Source organism: Podarcis raffonei, chromosome 16 (genome assembly GCF_027172205.1).
Source record: "Podarcis raffonei isolate rPodRaf1 chromosome 16, rPodRaf1.pri, whole genome shotgun sequence".
NCBI classification, from domain to species: Eukaryota; Metazoa; Chordata; class Lepidosauria; order Squamata; family Lacertidae; genus Podarcis; species Podarcis raffonei.
Genome location: NC_070617.1, coordinates 5,208,274 through 5,227,379, shown reverse-complemented (window position 1 = coordinate 5,227,379; position 19,106 = coordinate 5,208,274). Strand labels below are relative to the sequence as shown.

Here is a 19,106-nt window from a genome sequence, read left to right as displayed (position 1 = left end):
TTCCATATGCGTTATAAGAATAAGGGGGGGGGAATCTTTTACCCTCCAAAATTGCAGAAAATGTTAGCTATCAATCATAATGCTCTCTTTTGAAAATATGTAGGTTTATATTTATTCATTGTCCCCCACCCCCCCACCCCAAAAAAGGATGTCTCAAGACTTGTAAATTCATAAAATACGAATAGGTGGACAAATGTAACAGTACATTATTTCCCCAAAGCATTAAGCACGAACAAACTGGGTGGAAGGTACACACATATAAAAAACACTGTGAAAATGCTTTTTTAAAAAAATGTTTTGAAAAATGCAATGAATTTTGCATAGCTCACTGACGCCATCTAGTGTCACATTTGTATACTGCACATGTAAAATGTTTTATTTGCAGCTGTATAGTCCCTGGAAAACGTCCCTGGAAAACGTTCATTTTCTCTATTATGATGGCAAACGTCCCTCAGAAACATTATGACGATACTGGAAGCGTTGATTGTCAGTCATATACTATGCCCTGGGGTATAGGTATGATAGAGAGCCTACCTATACATATACAGCGTGTAACGTAAATAAATATTTGCATGTACAAAAACACAGGCACACACATTCTTACATGTACATATAAACATTTATAGAAATGCTAACACACACAGTTAAGCTGTGTATTAGGAGATCTGAAGTGGCTTCTCGATACCTCATTCTAAATATTCTTTACTGGAATATTCTTGTGGGCTCTGTGGAAGGCTTAGGGATGCTGTGTGGGCGACCCATCGCATTGGCTTTTAAAATGCACCCGTTGGTGGCAGGGAGGTCTTACCTAGCGATGCAGCGTGGAGCAGACAGTTCCCGTCGCCCGTCGTGGCTAAGGGGAGCAACCGCTGGCAGCTGGGATCGACATTGGCCCACCAGTTCAGACGACCTGGTCAAAAAGGTGAACAAACAGGAAGCAGTTATTTCGTGCTTTTCAAGGTTCCGGACATTTTCGAGCCCAGTCTCTCTCTCTCTCTACAAGCCTCACGCCAACATCGGGCCACAGTTCACCAGACACTTGATGCACCAGGAGACCAGTTTTTTGCTTTGTTAGTTTCAGAAAATGTACACACCACTAAAAAAACCCTCAAAGCGATTTACAAGAGATAAGGCAGTAAAATCAAGAAAAGTAAATGTCTGAGGAGCACCTAACCCCATCGCTGGATGGAAGAGGACCCCAAAACAGCAGAAGAGATGAAACCACATCTGAGGGGAAGCCGGAACAGTTGTGGACCTTCAAAAAGGGTTCCAGAGATTGTGCCCCCTTTTCTTGCCACCCAGAAGGAAAAATGTCTGCACAGTATTTGGAGGTTGGGAGTTGGACCAGGCCCACATCCCTGCCTTCCCGAGGAATAACAGCAGGTTATGTCAGAGGATGACACACCCTGCGGAAATATTTTGCCTCACAGGGCCTCACAAAAGTCCCCGGGGGAGAAGGAACGAGGGAGCCGCCTGAACGCGTCTCCAGGCTGGTCAGGGCCTGGCTTGGCTGAAGATTGGTTTTTCCTGATATACCTCTTAAAACGACAACAACCTACAATTAAACCTGAAAGGAGGGGTTTCAGTGGATGCTAATAGGGCGAAAGTGAGGAAAGTGCGACCCGAGAGCCACAGGGGCTGTGACAAAGTAGGTTTTGTGGTTCAATTTCCCAACATCCACCACCCGCCCCCCAAATTCAAAGCGTCAGCTATCTGCAAGGAGGGATCGGGACAATTTATTTATTTATAATAATGGACTGTTCTTCCCTTCAATACAGATAAGACTCTCCGGCTGCAATTCTGCAATATATGATAGGATATAAATATAAATACAGTGGTACCCCAGGTTACATACGCTTCAGGTTACACACTCCGCTAACCCAGAAATAGTGCTTCAGGTTAAGAACTTTGCTTCAGGATAAGAACAGAAATCGGGCTCCGGCAGCGCAGGGGCAGCAGGAGGCCCCATTAGCTAAAGTGGTGCTTCAGGTTAAGAACGGACCTCTGGAACGAATTAAGTACTTAACCCGAGGTACCACTGTATAGATATGAATTAAGAGCTAGTGTGGTATCGGACTAGGATCTGGGAGATCACGGTTCGAATCCCCACTCAGCCATGAAGCTCACGGGGCGTGATCTTGGGGGCTGGTCACCACCTCTCAGCCTACTTCACAGGAATGTTGTGAGGATAAAGTGGGGAGCAGGAGGAGAACCAGCCGCAACACACTAGGAGGAAAAACTGCTATATAACTGTAATCAATAAATAATAAAAGGTAAAGGTAAAGGTGAAGGTGAAGGACCCCTGGATGGTTAAGTCCAGTCAAAGGCGACTATGGGGTTGCGGAGCTCATCTCGCTTTCAGGCCAAGGGAGCTCACGTTTGCCCACAGACAGCTTTCTGGCTCATGTGGCCAGCATGTCTAAACTGCTACTGGCGCATGGAGGACTGTGACGAGTGCCAGGGCGCACGGAAATGCCGTTTACCTTCCCACCGCAGTGGTACCTATTTATCTACTTGCACTGGTGTGCTTTCAAACTGCTAGGTTGGCAGGAGCTGGGACAGAGCAATGGGAGCTCCCTCCGTCGCGGGGATTCGAACTGCCGACCTTCTGATCAGCAAGCCCAAGAGGCTCAGTGGTTTAGACCACAGTGCCACCCGGTATTGGATTTGTGACCATTATGCTTATTTGCCTTCAGTAGCAGTAAATCTCTGCTGTATGAAATCCAATTGCCTCTGGTCTATTTATTGGAATCCTGCAACGTGTTGAAGTTTTTACTCTGCTAACAATATGCTGGAGTTCTGCTCTGGATCAATATTGAGTAGAATTCCAATGACAGGCATCACCTCATCGCTTCTGCGGCCAGGCCAGCTGGGCAATCCTTCCCCATGCTCTAGCGCTGAGCCTGGTCTTCAGAGGGGAAAGGGCACCCAGGGAAGTTTACGTCCTGAGCAACCGCCGCCCAAGAAAATAGCCATGGCGCAGTGTTGACGTCACGGGCGCTTACCCGCCTGCTCCAGCGCCACCAGCATCGACTGCTCGATGAGATCGCGCTCGATGAAGCACCGGAACTCCTCGTTGTAGACAGTCAGGTCGGGAAGCTGGAAGGTGCAGATGGGCATCTCTGGGAGGTGCTCCCCACTGCCGCCGATTCCCCCACCGCTGCCCCCGCCCCCGTTGCTGGAGACGTGAGAGCGAGCCATGGAGACGATGGTGGAGCTGGCATGAGAGATGCCGCGAGACAGGCGCTTCTCTGAAAAGAGAAAGGGGAGCCATTATTTCATCAACGCAGGCTTTCTGAATGCAACACATTCCCAGGAAACCGTTCGCTAGGTCGAGTGTTCACATGGAGAGCCGGTGGTCTCTATTATCCCCTGTGGGACCATTTCTAATTGGGGATTTGCTCGATCTCTGCCCTGCCCTGCTCCCTCCATGGTTTCTTCCCAAAATGGCTGCAGCCAACCAGCAAAACGAGAAACAAAGCAAAAACTGATTTGTCCGATCCCTCTCCCTCCCTGCATGGTTCATGCCTGAAAATGGCTGCCACCAACCAGCCAACTCCAAGGAAGGAAGGAAGGAAGGAAGGAAGGAAGGAAGGAAGGAAGGAAGGAAGGAAGGGGACCAGTTCCAGCCATTTGGATATTTGAATCTGTGTTGTGCATAGCGAGGTTTGTGTTTGGATAAGTGGATTTTCATACAGCGAAGGTTTGGAAAGCGGGACCTGCATGTATTATGATGTATTGAATTTATTCCCACCCTCCATGGAGGCGGAAGAATTTACAGCAGTTTAAAATTAAATATTAGAAAGAGTTTAAGACAAATCACAGTCATGGGAATAGGGCTGGGTCCTGAAAACATACGTATCTCAGGCGCCAAAGGCCAGGATAAACAGGAGCATACAACAGAAACTATGTTAACGAAGGAAGGGTAAAAGACAGGACTGCATGGTAAAACTACGGACCAGACTCCTCCCAGAGTAGGCAGCGATGGGCACCATCTTAAAGGTAAAGGGACCCCTGACCATTAGGTCCAGTCGTGGCTGACTCTGGGGTTGTGGCACTCATTTCGTTTTATTGGCGGAGGGAGCCGGCGTACAGCTTCCAGGTCATGTGGCCAGCAGGACTAAGCCGCTTCTGGCGAACCAAAGCAGCACACGGAAACACCGTTTACCTTCCTGCCGGAGTGGTACCTATTTATCTACTTGCACTTTGAGGTGCTTTTGAACTGTTAGGTTGGTAGGAGCAGGGACCGACCAACAGGAGCTCACCCCGTCACGGGCATTCAAACCGCCCACCTCCTGATCGGCAAGTCCTAGGCTCTGTGGTTTAACCCACAGCGCCACCCGCGTCCGGGGCACCATCTTAGATGTCTTTAAAAGAGGACTGGATAAACTGGTGGAGGATGAGCCTATCAATGGCTTTGCTTTGCCTCCACGGTGAGAGGCAGCAATGTTCCTGAATACTAGTTGCTGGAAACTGCAAGGAGGAGAGAGGGCTCTTGTGCTCAAATCCTGCTTGCAGGTTCCCCCCCACTGTGGGAAGAGGCCACTGTGGGAAGAGGATGCTAGACAAGATCCACCACACTTCTAGTTTTTTCCAGCACCGCAAAGCCACATACAGCTGGCTTATTCGCAAGTGGAGTCACTGCTGGAGCTGGACTCTTGGGTCCATCAAGCTCAGGACTGTCAACTCTGACTGGCAGTCACTGAGGACTGAATCGGGAACCTTCTGCAACCATGCTGACACTCTCTACACACTGAACTGCAGCTTTTCATCAGAGCAGAGGAGGGGCTTAAGAAGACAGGGGCCATGCCTCCCCTGTGCAGCAAACATCCACGATTGAGGCCGCCCCCTCCTACCTTGCACAATGTCATCCTGGCGCTGGAGTGGGGGCCGCGGGGGCCACGCCACGTCCTTTTCAACGTGCTTGAAGGCCCGGCCTTCATTGAAGGAATGAGGAAGGTTCCCGGCGTGCACCTGCCGGAGCTGCTCAAAGTCGCTCAGGGCGGCGCTCAGGTCCCAGTTTTTCCCTGCGCCAGAGGAAAGAGAAGAGAGAGGGTTCGGAGAATGAAAGCCACCAAACTAACCCCAAGCAGAGGTCCCCTCACCTCTCTGAGTCACAGATCCTAGAATCACAGAACTGCAGAGGCGGAAGATGCCCCCCCCCAGGTCATCTAGTCCAACCCCCTGCAATGTAGGAATCAGCGTTCAAGAATCCCCGACAGATGGCCATCAAACCTCTGTTGAAAAACCTCCAATGAAGGAGAGTTCTCCACCTTAAATAATAATAATAATAATAATAATAATATTTTATTTATACCCCACCAATTGGGCTGGGTTTCCCCAGTCACTCTGTGCAGCTTCCAACAGAATATTAAAATACAATAGTCTGTTAAACATTAAAAGCTTCCCTAAACAGGGCTGCCTTCAGAGGGAAATATTGAAAGAGCACCTGCTCTCAGGATGTTCAGCTGGAATCTCCATTCTTACAATTTGAATCCATTGATTTGGGTCGTCCCCTCTGGAGCAGCAGGACATGAGCTTGCTCCACCTTCCATGATGACGGCCCTTCAGATGTCCGAAGGTGGCCATCCCACCACCTCAACGATGCTTATCAAATCCCCCTCTTCTATCAAGAAGCAGCGCCTAACATATCTCATCGCCACCACCCCACTCAAAATTGTATCCCCTAATATCTAGAAAAGCCCCACCCCACAAATGTCCTTCTTAACAAAAAACAACAAGGACACACTTCCTGGTGCCAACAGAGAAATGAGAACTATTGTGTTTACTTCCTTGACACATGGTACTGGCCAAACACAGAGCTCTCTCTCTTTCTAAGATGTGAGTCTCTTTGCAAAACGTGTCCTGAAAACTAAGTAGAATTTCAGAAATCGAAAGCGGGGGACATCACCTTCAAGAAGGTCCCTTGCCAATCCTGGCTCTGCCCCTGTTGAGCGTACAAAATCCGATAGGACGACGTCCATATCCAGGGTCATGTGATCATGAATTCCTTGCGGGTGGGTGGGAACGGGTGGGACATCGATCCGGGCTTCCGCTTCAGTCTGGAGGAGGGAAGAGGCAAGGAAGGGCCAGATTTACAGGTTGTCTGAAAAACTTGGGTGGGCAACTAGAAATCTCTTTATTGGTCATTTTAAGGCATTGGTAAAATACCCGGAAGGTGCCTAAACAGGTCAGAGCTGCATGCAGGGAAACTATGCTTTGCATTCACAGAATCACAGAACTGTGGAGGTGGAAGGGACCCAAAGGGTCATCCAGACCAACCCCCTGAATGCACTCAGGAAAGGAAAAGGACGCCCCACACAACATAAAAATGTGTCCAAATGAAATGAGGAAGCGCAACAGGTCAGTGCTGGAAACAAACAAATAAATGGGCTGTTACAAGCATATAGATGTCACGTTTAGCAAAACCCTAGCCAACAGCTATGACACAGAATCGTAGAATTGGAAGGGACCCCAGGGGTCTACTAGACCAAGCATCCCTGACAGATGGACCATCCAAACTGTTTAAAAACCTCCCGTGAAGGAGAGTCCACCATCTTCCAAAGTGACATCTGTTCCACTGGCCCACAGCTCTTCCCCACAGAAGGTTCTCCCTGACGCTTCGTCAGAATCGCCATTCTTGTAATGTGCTACAATGACTCCTTGGCCGCCACACTGCTCAAAATGAAGGCAGGGTCTCCAGCGGGCAGCCAGGCCCCCACCCCAAATCCAGCCAAAGGTCCATCAGAAAGTGAAGGCAGAATGGGCTCTCCCGCTACCAAAGGGGTCTTGGGTCAGCACATGCCCCATCCGGGAGAGGGTTTAGACCCGGGGCTCCCTAAATGGGCAGCACCTCGCCTTGGGGGGGGGGATTCCTAGAGGGAGCATTAAGCAGCAAGGGGGTGGCAGGGCAGCATAAATGACCACCCAACTATCAGCAAATCTGGAATCCCTGGCTCAATTTCATCAGTTTTGTGGAACTAATTAAACTAAATACCGTATTTTTCGCTCTATAAGATGCACCAGACCATAAGACGCACCTAGTTTTTGGAGGAGGAAAACAAGAAAATAAATATTCTGAATCTCAGAAGCCAGAACAGCAAGAGGGATCGCTGCGCAGTGAAAGCAGCAATCCCTCTTGCTGTTCTGGCTTCTGGGATAGCTGCGCAGCCTGCATTCGCTCCATAAGACGCACACACATTTCCCCTTACTTTTTAGGAGGGAAAAAGTGAGTCTTATAGAGCAAAAAATACAGTAGTTTTAACTGGATTTTGAATGCAATTTCTAGTTCTGAATTTCATCGCGTTACAGTGGTACCTCGGCTTACGAACTTAATTCATTCCAGAGGTCCGTTCTTAACCCGAAACTGTTCTTAACCTGAGGCACGTTTTTGCTAATGGGGCCTCCTGCTGGCGCCACCGGTGCGCGATTTCTGTTCTCATCCTGGGACAAAGTTCTCAACCCAAGGTACTACCTAAGTGTTAGCGGAGTTTGTAACCCAAAGTGTTTGTAACCCGAGGTACCACTGTATTCTCTTTCTTAGCGGGTCATGCAAACCACTCTTCTGGATAATGCTTTTTATATGGGATAAGCCTGCTGGCTGGCTGGTTAAGGACGAGAGAGCGGGGGCTGGAGAGTCCAGCAACATCTGGAAAACCGCAGGTTCCCCACAGCAGTTGCAAAAGCAGAGGTCTTCAGGCAGCTGCTGCAAAACAGCAGTTGCAAATTAGCACTCTTGTCTGTTTGTTTGCTTGTTTGTTTGTCTGTTTGGCAGAAACAGAGGCTGGACAGCCATGAACTCTGGTTTCCCCCGTGTGTGGAGAAGGCGGTCAGGATTATCTGAAGGCTCTCCAGAAAACCAGCTCCAGGAGAAGCCAATTCAAACAAGGGAGAGGGAGAGGGAGTGCTCTAGACACACCCAGGGAGGACGGATGCTGCATCGCCACTCTTGTTTTCCCAGAAAAGCAAAACTATAAATTATGTGGCAAAAATGGTCTGCGAAGCCTGCAGATGGCAGCTCCCCAAGTGTTTCCACAGCTGCCGCCGCTCAGAGATTTCCAGCAAACGCCTTTGGGGACGGGGGCTGCAAGGCAGGAAAGGCGGGCCATGGAATCGTAAACTTGTAGAGTTGGAAGGAACCACGAGGGCCATGCAGTCCCACCCCAGGCAATGCAGGAATCTCATATTCAGGCTTCTCTATGGCGGCCTGCAAGAAGATCCAACCTCTCCATTCTGAAGGAAATCAGCCCTGAGTGCTCACTGGAAGGACAGATCCTGAAGCTGAGGCTCCAAGACTTTGGCCACCTCATGAGAAGAGAAGACTCCCTGGAAAAGACCCTGATGTTGGGAAAGATGGAGGGCGCAAGGAAAAGGGGACGACAAAGGACGAGATGGTTGGATAGTGTTCTCGAAGCTACCAGCATGAGTTTGACCAAACTGCGGGAGGCAGTGGAAGACAGGAGTGCCTGGCGTGCTCTGGTCCAGGGGGTCACGAAGAGTCGGACACGACTAAACGACTCAACAACAACAACATGGCGGCCCCTAAATTGTGGGACTCCCTCCCCAGAGAAGTGCGTCTGGCCCTTTCTTTATACAGCTTTCGGCAAATGGTGAAGACGGACCTCCTCTTCCCTTCTTGGTAAACTTTTTCTTCTTTTTTAAAATTTCATTTTATAACGTACCCAGAACAGAGATGTCGGGTGAAAATGAAAAGACGAAAAACAAAATTATCAAATGGGCAGGAAGAATGAGTACAGTTGCACATGGGTTAAAATAACAAAGAAAAGGGGAGATTAGAACAAAAGATCAGAATCTGTTTATGTATGCCACAGCCGCCGCAAGAACCCTACCGGCCCAAAAATGGAAAACACAAGATATACCAACCATCCAGGAGATGAAGATGACAGAATTTGCGGAACTTGCCAAATTGACAGGGCGGATCCGGGACCAAGAGGACCAGAGATACAAGAACAATTGGAGTAAATTTATTGAATACTTAAAGGAGAACTGTAAAAACTTAAAGACATTAGCAAGAATGGAATAATACCTTCAATGTAAAATAGTAGAGATATAAGAATAATATACGTGATAAGAATGTGATAAATATACTGTAGGGAGGGAGGGAAGTCAAGACTCGGCAGAGTCAAAGGGAATATATTGTGATAATAAGAATTCTTGGGAAAAGAATATTTAAAATAAATAATAAAAATTTACTAGGGGAAAAAAATAACAAAGAAAAGAATACCAGCGTTCTCGGATTATGAAGTCTAGTTCCAGATTTGCCAAGTTCATGTCATGACAAAGGTCGTCTTGAAAATGATAGCTTTGCTTTATTTGTAATAAAAAAATGCCAAATCCATTATTATTATTATTATTATTATTATTATTATTATTATTATTGCATTTAATTGTACTCCACCATTTTCCCTCATGGGACTCAAGGAGGCTTACAGATAAAAACAAGAATATAGAAAAATTGACCATTAAAATACAAGTAAACACTGATAGAATTAAAACTATATAAACTCTGCTTAATCCATACAAATAATTATGAGCCTTCTGGGTTCACCTCGGCAAGAAGGAACGGAGCCACTGTAAAACAGTGCCTCCAAGTCCCATCCCAGCCAGGCGGCCCAGAAGAATACCATGGTTGATGGTATCGAAATCTGCCAAGAGGTCCAGCAGAACAGAGACACCTTCCTCCTGTCCAGTTCCCAACATACCATATTTTTCGCTCTATAAGACGCACCAGACCACAAGACGCACCTAGTTTTTGGAGGAGGAAAACAAGAAAATAAATATTCTGAATCTCAGAAGCCAGAACAGCAAGAGGGATCGCTGTGCAGTGAAAGCAGCAATCCCTCTTGCTGTTCTGGCTTCTGGGATAGTTGTGCAGCCTGCATTCGCTCCATAAGACGCACACGCATTTCCCCTTACTTTTTAGGAGGGAAAAAGTGAGTCTTATAGAGCAAAAAATACGGTAAGTCACCCACCAAGGTGACCAAAGCCATTTCTGTCCCACAGCCAGGCCTGAAGCCGGATGGACCTCGGTCTCGAGAATCTTTCTCCTCCAGAAAGCACTGGAGCTGAAATGCCACCACACACTTTAATTCCTTCCCTCGAAAGGGATGTTGGAAACTGGCTGATAACTATCCAATACGGTGAGATTCAGGAAGGGCTTTTTCAACAGAAGTTTTTTAACTGCCTCCTTTAGGTGCCCTGGAATCCTTTCTTGTTCAAGGAGGCACCTTCGCCCCCTCTGCCAGCCCTCCGCTCGCCCTTTGTTTTTTGCTTTTTTTAACATAATTTATAATTTATTTAACATAATTATTACAAAATATAAGCAAAATATTGCAAATACATATATACATACATATTTCAGATAAGCACACATATAAAAAAAGAACAAAAGAGAAAAAAGCAAGAAAAGAAAAAAGAAAAAATAAAGAGAAAAGTTGGAAGAATTTCTTCCAAATTTATTCTACAAATATCTCAATAATAAAATTCATTGACCGACTTCCATCGCTTACACTGCACTTCCTAAATACATTTTAAGCAAGATTGTATCTGTTATTCCGTATTTTCCCCATACAATCTCACACAAATATTCTAATCAATAAGTTTTCTAAATCTTTCATAAATCTATTCTAAACACAACCAATACCTTACATTTAATCTTTGTCTACATAAAGAATCATTTGAACATTTCCATTGTTTCTGGATTACATTTTTTGGCCTTCACTCGCCCTTTGGATGAGCCAGTAAGGGAAAGGATCAAGCGCACATGTGGCGGCTCTCACATTTCCCAAGGATCCTGCCCACATCCTCGGGCGGCACAAATTGGAAAGCATCCATTAACACAGGACAAGCAAGAGGCCAAAGTTACACCCACCGGACCTGTATCAGCTGAAGTCCAAGTCAGAGCAATTTTGTCGACAAAATGTCTGGAGGTTCTAGCCTTTATCAAAATCCCAAATGATGTGTCATTTTCTCCATTATACCTCTTTTCCAGAGGGAATCATACCAACCAAGATCACAGAATCATAGGGTAGGAAGGGACCCTGATGATCACCTGGTCCAAAACCCTTCAATGCAGGAATACACAGCAGTCCCAACCTTGACGTTATCAACACCACGCTCTAACCAACTGAGCAATTCAATAATTTGCACTTCTCTTTCGACGTTAAGTCAGGGTGGATTTGATTTAAATCAAATCTATTTAAATCACTAGTCAGTAAGACTTGGTTTAAATCTATTTTTTTTTAAACAGAAAGACTCATTCTTGCGGGTATAATCTTAATATTTACAACCGAGGCATGACGATACTGAGCCAGCTGGACCTCAATGGTCTGACTTCGAATATGGAACCTTTCTGTGCTAATGAATACTGTAATTTTTTTTTAAAAATCCTATTTCATTCAGCGCTTTATTCAGAAATATGAGGACTAGAACCTTGACTTTACTTTTAGGGGTAGCTCAGTGAAGACGCTTCTGCTTTGCATGCAGAAAGCCCCAGTTTCAATCCCCAACAGAATCTCTAAGCAAGGTCTTGAATGTCCCCTGCCTGAATTCCTGGAAAGCTGCGGCTGCCAGTCAGTGTAGGCATTCTTGCACTAGATGGACTGAGGGTCTGTCTCACTAGGAGGCAGCTTCTTGTGTCACAATATGACTTGGCCAAAATGGTTTCAGCCAAGGTTCTCCCGCTTATGCCCCGGGAGGAATCTGCTTGCCTTGAGCGGCCAAGGCAACATGACAGCATCGTTGGTAAAGATAGCCCTGTCACTCACAATCAGCGGGATGCAAACAAAGCTCTCCCAGTGACTCAGCAGGGCGCAAGGAGGGTGCAAACCACAAGCTCGATGCCAGCAAGCGCAGCCCGGAAGCAAAGGAAATCCACTCGGACACACACATTGCTCAGCCATGTCCTAGCTGCGGGTCTCTTGTCCGAACGAGTGGTGAGCTACCAGTGGCAGGCTTTTATTGAGCCATGCTTACAGGCTGGTAGGTATTTTTGCAAGATGCTATATACACCTGTGGTTCCCAAACCTTTTCAAGCCATCACTCCCTTGCAGAGCATTTTGCACCTGGCTATCCGTGACTTGCAACCAAGTGAAGATGCCTGGGTGGCAGGATGGTGACGGACGTCTCCACCATCTGGAAACGCAGGCTTAGAGATCCTTGGATCTTGACTGTTTTTGCACATCAGCAACACATCCTGTAGAATTCAGTCCGCTATATTTTATCTTGAGAGTCCCATGGACTGCAAGAAGATCAAACCTCTCCATTCTGAAAGAAATCAGCCCTGAGTGCTCACTGGAAGGACAGATCCTGAAGCTGAGGCTCCAATACTTTGGCCACCTCATGAGAAGAGAAGACTTCCTGGAGAAGACCCTGATGTTGGGAAAGATGGAGGGCACAAGGAGAAGGGGACGACAGAGGACGAGATGGTGGGACAATGTTCTCGAAGCTACCAGCATGAGTTTGACCAAACTGCGGGAGGCAGTGGAAGACAGGAGTGCCTGGCATGCTCTGGTCCAGGGGGTCACGAAGAGTCAGACACGACTAAACGACTAAACAACAACAATATTTTATCTGCACAATCAGAATGAATTTCAGGAACCAAAAAGTTGCATTGAAAAATACGACTTTCGAGCCATCTGACCCCCAAATGGCAACTAGGCATTCCGTTTTGGCGACTGTAACCCTGGTTTAAGGAGCCATTTGGCCCCTGGCTTATATATCTGAGTTTCTAACACTGCTCCCTTGGTTCGATGAACTCGCCCCCAATGCCCAGTACCCTGTGAAAAGCATTATTCAGAATACGACCCACCAAGGAAATTAGTAACACAATAAAATTCAAAGTAGTAATGATCAATTGCAAATTTATTCAATATCCAATTAAAAATATTTAACTAACTGAAGAAAATGGACGAGCTTCTTAGAGAATCACACACAAACACCAAAGAGAGTAGTGCCATCCACTTTGGGAATTGTTCTATAAATACCGTATTTTTTGCTCTATAAGACTCACTTTTTCCCTCCTAAAAAGTAAGGGGAAATGTGTGTGCGTCTTACAGAGCAAATGCAGGCTGCGAAGCTATCACAGAAGCCAGAACAGCAAGAGGAATTGCTGCTTTCACTGCGCAGCGATCCCTCTTGCTGTTCTGGCTTCTGAGATTCAGAATATATTTTTTCTTGTTTTCCTCCTCCAAAAACTAGGTGCGTCTTGTGGTCTGGTGCGTCTTATAGAGCGAAAAATACGGTATATACTATATGGCTTGGGTCCCAAACTGTCTGAAGTATCTCCCTACACAAGCCTGCCTGGGATTTGAGCAATTCTGCTTCAGAAGGAGCTTCCTGCTCTGTGTTTCTGACTGAGTCTGTGTTCTGAGCACTTCTGCACAGAACCTCTGAGCACGCCGCCTCTTCAGAAAGGAGTCTCTGTGTGAAGCAGAGACTCCTCCAGAGACCCAACGAGTAGACGGAAAAGCCTACAGCACGGGGAATGACCGGATCAATCATGTCCGAGGAAGGGGACATGATCCGAGTCAGCCGATCGAGCAAATGGCATGTAGTGAGCCTATTTAATACCTAGCAGATGCGTTTGAAAGCTGGCACACCTTGACATTACGTCGGACCTTGAGAAGCATGTGTCAGTTCCCTCCCCCCCCCCCGCATCCACACACATAGAGCCAGTGTGGCATAGTGGTTAGAGCAGGCATAGGCAAACTCCGCCCCTCCAGATGTTTGGGACTACAATTCCCACCATCCCTGACCACTGGTCCTATTAGCTAGGAGTGATGGGAATTGTAGTCCCGAACATCTGGAGGGCCGGAGTTTGCCTATGCCTGGGTTAGAGTGCTGGACTGGGGTCTGGGAGGTCAGGTTCGAATCTCCACTCAGCCATGGAGCTCACTCATGGTCTAGCCTACCTTACAGGGGAGTTGAGGATATAACGGGGGCTGGGAGAACTATGTATGCCTCCTTGAACTGCTTAGAGGAAAGAATTTGGGATATAAATGCAGAAAACAAACACACAAAGCTGAAGGCACCAGGAGCCGAGAGGGCGGTCTCACAATTCAAATTCAACCCTGACTGAAGTTGGGTTGGGAAGTCTTCTTCCTCTGAGCATCAGTGCCAAACTCTTGCCCCTGTTTCCTTGCCAGTTAATCCAAGCATCCTACAGGAAACCTGTTCTGCTCTCTCTTCTCAAGAGTACAGAATCTAACCGTGGCCCTCCCTGCTGCTGCATCTTAGGACGACACACCAAGCTGTGGTTGCAGCGTCCTTTAAGGGGTGGGTGGATAAACCGATCCTGTAACCAGAAGACATATAATCCTGGGACTCTCCACCCACAATTTCCTCTCAATAGCCACAAGGGCTCGCAATTGTCTCTTTAAAAAAAACGAAATCCTCAGCAATACTTCAGCTGCTTCCTCCAAAAGCCACATTCTGAAGTTTCTCCCTCGCTCACACACAATTCCCATCTGTACACACGACGAACCTTCAGCCTATCTCCTCCAAATCCATTATTTTAAACTCAACCATATGGCGGCCCAAGGACTTCAACCTTTCGAATTAATCTGCTCCAGACGACACTGGAGGCTTTCGAAAATGAGCACTGCAACACATACCATAGGAAACTCAAGTTCAAGTCAAAATAGGTAGCCTCTGACGACACCGGAGGGGGGAGAACAGGAGAGAGAATTCAGGAAGCCAGCCTTCTGGAAGACTGGCCTCAAATCAAGGGAAGGGTTGAGCCTGGCCTCTGAGAAAAGGACCCAACAAATCCGCTTTATTTAGGATGATCAAAGGCAGGGAGGAAAAGCGCAAGTAGGCACCAGTAATATTTTCCTTGACATGTGCTTGACTACTTCCTTGAAAAACCACAGCGTCATCTCGGGCTGACAAGACACAATCACACATGAGTTAACTGTTGTGGAAAGATGTGCTCTTAATCTCCTACGAAGATCTGGCAGAATTAGAAAGTTTTCTGCAGGCATTGAGAAGTTGGCACAGAAGGCGACTGCTAAATATCTAGTGGCAGAGAAATATCTAGTGGCAGAGCATTCCACAGGATTGGGCCGATGGCGCCAAAGCCTTGGCTTCTTGTTGTTGCCGAATGTGCCTCACCGACATAGGGAACGACCATTGATGCTCCTGCGATAAAAGGGTCCAGGAAGTCACCAAGCTGGACCTAAATTGTTCGGGCCCTGCAAATTAATACAAGGACTTTGAACCTTGCACTAATTTCTAAAATTAGAAATTATGCAGTGCTTTCAAAGCACCTCCTGTAGCTTACCTAATCATCCTTACATCATCCTTGACAGGTAGGCCAGAATTATCATCCCCAGGGCTCAATGCCAAGACCGACACCAAGAGGTTGTGTAGCCTGCCAAGGTTGACCTGATCAGTTTGTGGCAGAAAAGAGATTCAATCCAAGGTCGTAGTTTTGACTTCCTTTTGGACCTGAAAATGACAGCCAGGTAGAACTGCCTCCACCAAGTCTTCATTATTAGATCCCACGTTTCTCCTCCTTTCCTCTGTTCAAATTAGAGCCAAACAAACCAGGAATTCTTTATCTACCATTTCTGCATTGCAAGGGGTTGTATTAGATCATGGGTCGGCAACCTAAGGCCCATGGGCCAGATCAGGCCCAACTGCCTTCTAGATTCGGCCCGCGGACCAGACGGAAATTGCCATGTGGATCTGCTGCTTCTGTCTTCGCCGGCCGACACAGCCTCCTACCCTGCCATGGCACCTGGCTGGCTGGCTGAAGCCCAACCGCGGCTATTGGGACCACAACTGGGACAGGTAAAGTGAAGCATCTTCAGGCCTCTTTGCAGGCGGGCGAAAATCGTTCATTTTCTGTTAAACATTAGAAGCTTCCCTAAAGAGGGCTGCCTTCAGATGTCTTCTAAAAGTCTGGTAGTTGTTTTTTTCCTTGACATCTGGTGGGAGGGCGTTCCACAGGGTGGGTGCCACTACCGAGAAGGCCCTCTGCCTGGTTCCCTGTAACTTGGCTGTAACAAGTCAGAGGTGTCACGTGGTACGGTCCGCTGGGGCTGTACCATGCCAGGATGCAAAAGGGGAGAGGTCACCTGCTCTGGCTTTATAGCCACACGGTTTTCACTCTCCCAAACAGCCCCTTCCGCCAGCCCCCGTGGCACATCACCGAAGCAAACACGGCTCCAAGGCTGCATGCAGCAAGGCCCTCCCGCGTTCAGGCTCAGGAACTCACAGGCGCTCCAATTCACAGGTTGCAGACACCCTGCTTATAAATAGCTCAATTTAGTCAGGTCTTCAAGGTGCTTTGTCATATGGCGAGGGCGGGAGAGGCAGAATCCCTAGCTCACGGGGCCATCATGTTTTGTCAAATACCTCATCAGGGCTAATTACACCAAGTCTCCTGGATTAACGAGGAATCAGCGAGGGTGTCCTGCGTCCATTTCTCTTTTTTAAGAGACAGGGACACTGAGGCAGCAGTGACGAGTCATTCCTCAGGCACGAGGCAGGGCCAAGCAAGTATGACTTAATGCAGCCGAGGCTGGAAAAAATATTTCCAGGATTACACGTATATGATTGTTAACCTTCTGCAGGGGAAGGGCGGAAAGCTCAGCGGCTGAGCATGTGCTTTGAATACAGGAGGTCCCAGTTCAATGCGCGGTGGCTGCAGGTGGGGCTGGGACTGTTCCCCGACCAAAAATCTGGAGAGCCAATCAGCAGAAAATACTGTGCTAAATGGATCAAGGGTGTGACATGGAATAAAGCAGGGACCTCTGTTCCTGTTTAAATCAGCCCTTTCTTCAGAACCATGAGGACTAGAATCTTAGTTCATTTTTTAAAAAAGGGAGCAGCTGTATTTCAGTGGCAGAGAATGCGCTTTGCTGGAAGAGGGTCCTGGGTTCAGTTCCCAAGCAGCTCCAGGCAGGGCTGAGAGTTGTGCCCCTGCTTGAAAACCAGGAGAGCTGCTGCCAGTCAGTGCAGGCCATACCGGGGTAGATAAGAGTGGTGATCTGACTCAGTGTAAGGCAACTTCCTATGTCCTTAAAGGGAAGGGCTGTGGCTCATTGGCAGGGGGTCCGCTTTGCAGGCAGAAAGTTCAGTCCCTGGTGCCTCCAGAGGGGGCTACGAACATCCCACCTGTCAGCATTGATGATAATGGGCCTGACATATGGGAGGGTCTGACTCAGTATAAAGAGACCTGCTGCATCAAATGCCTACCCCCACATTCACCTTACGAATGGTGCAGAGGGGGGCTTCTGTTTGCACCTCACCCATTCCAGTTCTGCTTAAACCATTCACTGAAGAACTAACATTACAACTCATGCCACTACACTTTTTTGGGGTGGTGCTAAGAGGGGTGCTTAGGGACGTGGGTGGCGCTGTGGGTTAAACCACAGAGCCTAGGACTTGCCAATCAGAAGGTCGGCGGTTCGAATCCCCGCGACGGGGTGAGTTCCCGTTGCTCGGTCCCTGCTCCTGCCAACCTAGCAGTTCGAAAGCATGTCAAAGTGCAAATAGATAAATAGGTACCGCTCTGGTGGGAAGGTAAACGGCGTTTCCGTGTGCTGCTCTGGTTTGCCAGAAGCAGCTTAGTCATGCTTGCCACATGACCCGGAAGCTGTACGCCGGCTCCCTCGGCCAATAAAGCGAGATGAGCACCGCAACCGCAGAGTCGGTCATGACTGGACCTAATGGTCAGGGGTCCCTTTACCTAAGAGGCATAGGGGGCAGCAGCGGGGCACTGGAGGTGCAAATTATTATTGTTGTTATTCTTTATTATTATTATCAGACTTTGAAAAGCAGGCATCACTGGAACCATTTATCCATTTTGCTGAATTACCGTATTTTTTCGTGTATAGGACACCCCCTATTTTTAGGGACTCCAATGTAAGAAAATAGGGGGGAGATTGCCCCATGTATAAGACGACCCACAGTTTTTCACATAATTTTTAAGTAAAAAAACCCTAGTCTTATACACAGAAAAGTACGGTAATTAAATAAAATATTTTAACTGGATTTTGAATAAACGCGCAATTAAGCGTTACTGTTTTGAATTTTGTTGTGTTGTTATCTTCCATTGTAGGTCATGCAAATTGCTACTCAGAAAAATGCTTTTTAGGGTGTGGGTGGCCCCGAAAAAATTTAGGGACCTCTGGCCTCCACCGCCAGCATTCCTTGTAGGGGCAAGCAAGAAAGGAGTGCTGTGGTCGTCCACTGCAATAAAGAAATACGTGCAGTTTCTCATCAGCAATCCTGCAGGTTTCACACACATGCAAAGAGATTTTTAAAGCACAAGGATTTCTTTCCATCGAGTAAGATTTTCCAGGGTGCAAAGAGGCATATATGCAGAATTCCAGCTGCCTTAAACTCAGCACCAAAATAAAAAAAAAGCAGTTACGCTGATACAGTTCCATATAAATCTGCCTGTTGCCACGATTCATAAGTCACGTTTCATGACGCCATACAGGATGGAGGAGGCAGCAAAAGCAGAGTGTATTCCCCCGCCATCCATGCCCCTCCCCCACCTCCAAATCACTACTCAATGACACTTATTATCTGTGTCATACTTAGAACAAGTGACGCATATACCCAAGAGTCGGGGCTTGTGTGTGTGTCCAAAATAGCCCAAACTATGTATCACAAAAAGGAAGAGGGGAGAAGTTAGTCATCTTACAATTGCAAAATAGAAATTCAAGGTGGCATTATTGACGGTAAACCCAAAAAGGGGAAAGAACTTGCAGGCATAAAAGAAAATAGTAATAGTAATAATAATAATAATAATAATAATAATAATAATTTTTTAAAAAAATTAATTTCCCACCCTTTGCCCCAAGGTTCCAGGGCAGCTTACAACCATTAAAATATTGAAAACAGCTTAAAGTAGTTTACGATCACAGAAATAAGGTGGGACTTAAAACTATGCACCTCAAATGTCAAAAGTCAGAGCAAAAAGGTGAGTCTGTCTTCAGCAGTCAACCTTCTCCATATGATGAAGGCGCCAGACTCACCTCTGCGGGGTGAGGGAGGTCTTACAAAAAGCTTCCTTTCTGGATCAAGCCAAAGTTTAGCACCCTGTGTCGCGCAGAAGCCAAGCAGATGCC

At 47.2% G+C, this 19,106-nt stretch overlaps 1 protein-coding gene across 2 annotated transcripts in view; it reads right to left on the bottom strand.

Moving 5' to 3' along the window:
• OTUD7B (OTU deubiquitinase 7B) overlaps window positions 1-19,106 on the bottom strand; it is a 47,781-nt gene that overhangs the window by 9,649 nt on the left and 19,026 nt on the right. For both annotated transcript variants that reach the window (XM_053369379.1, XM_053369380.1), the window contains exons 2-5: window positions 5,912-6,062; window positions 4,857-5,027; window positions 3,006-3,251; window positions 809-910 (exon numbers count right to left, since the gene is read on the bottom strand). In XM_053369379.1, the coding sequence (XP_053225354.1) occupies window positions 809-910; window positions 3,006-3,251; window positions 4,857-5,027; window positions 5,912-5,996 (604 nt within the window). In that variant the 5' untranslated portion in view covers window positions 5,997-6,062. The remainder of the gene's footprint in view (window positions 1-808; window positions 911-3,005; window positions 3,252-4,856; window positions 5,028-5,911; window positions 6,063-19,106) is intronic.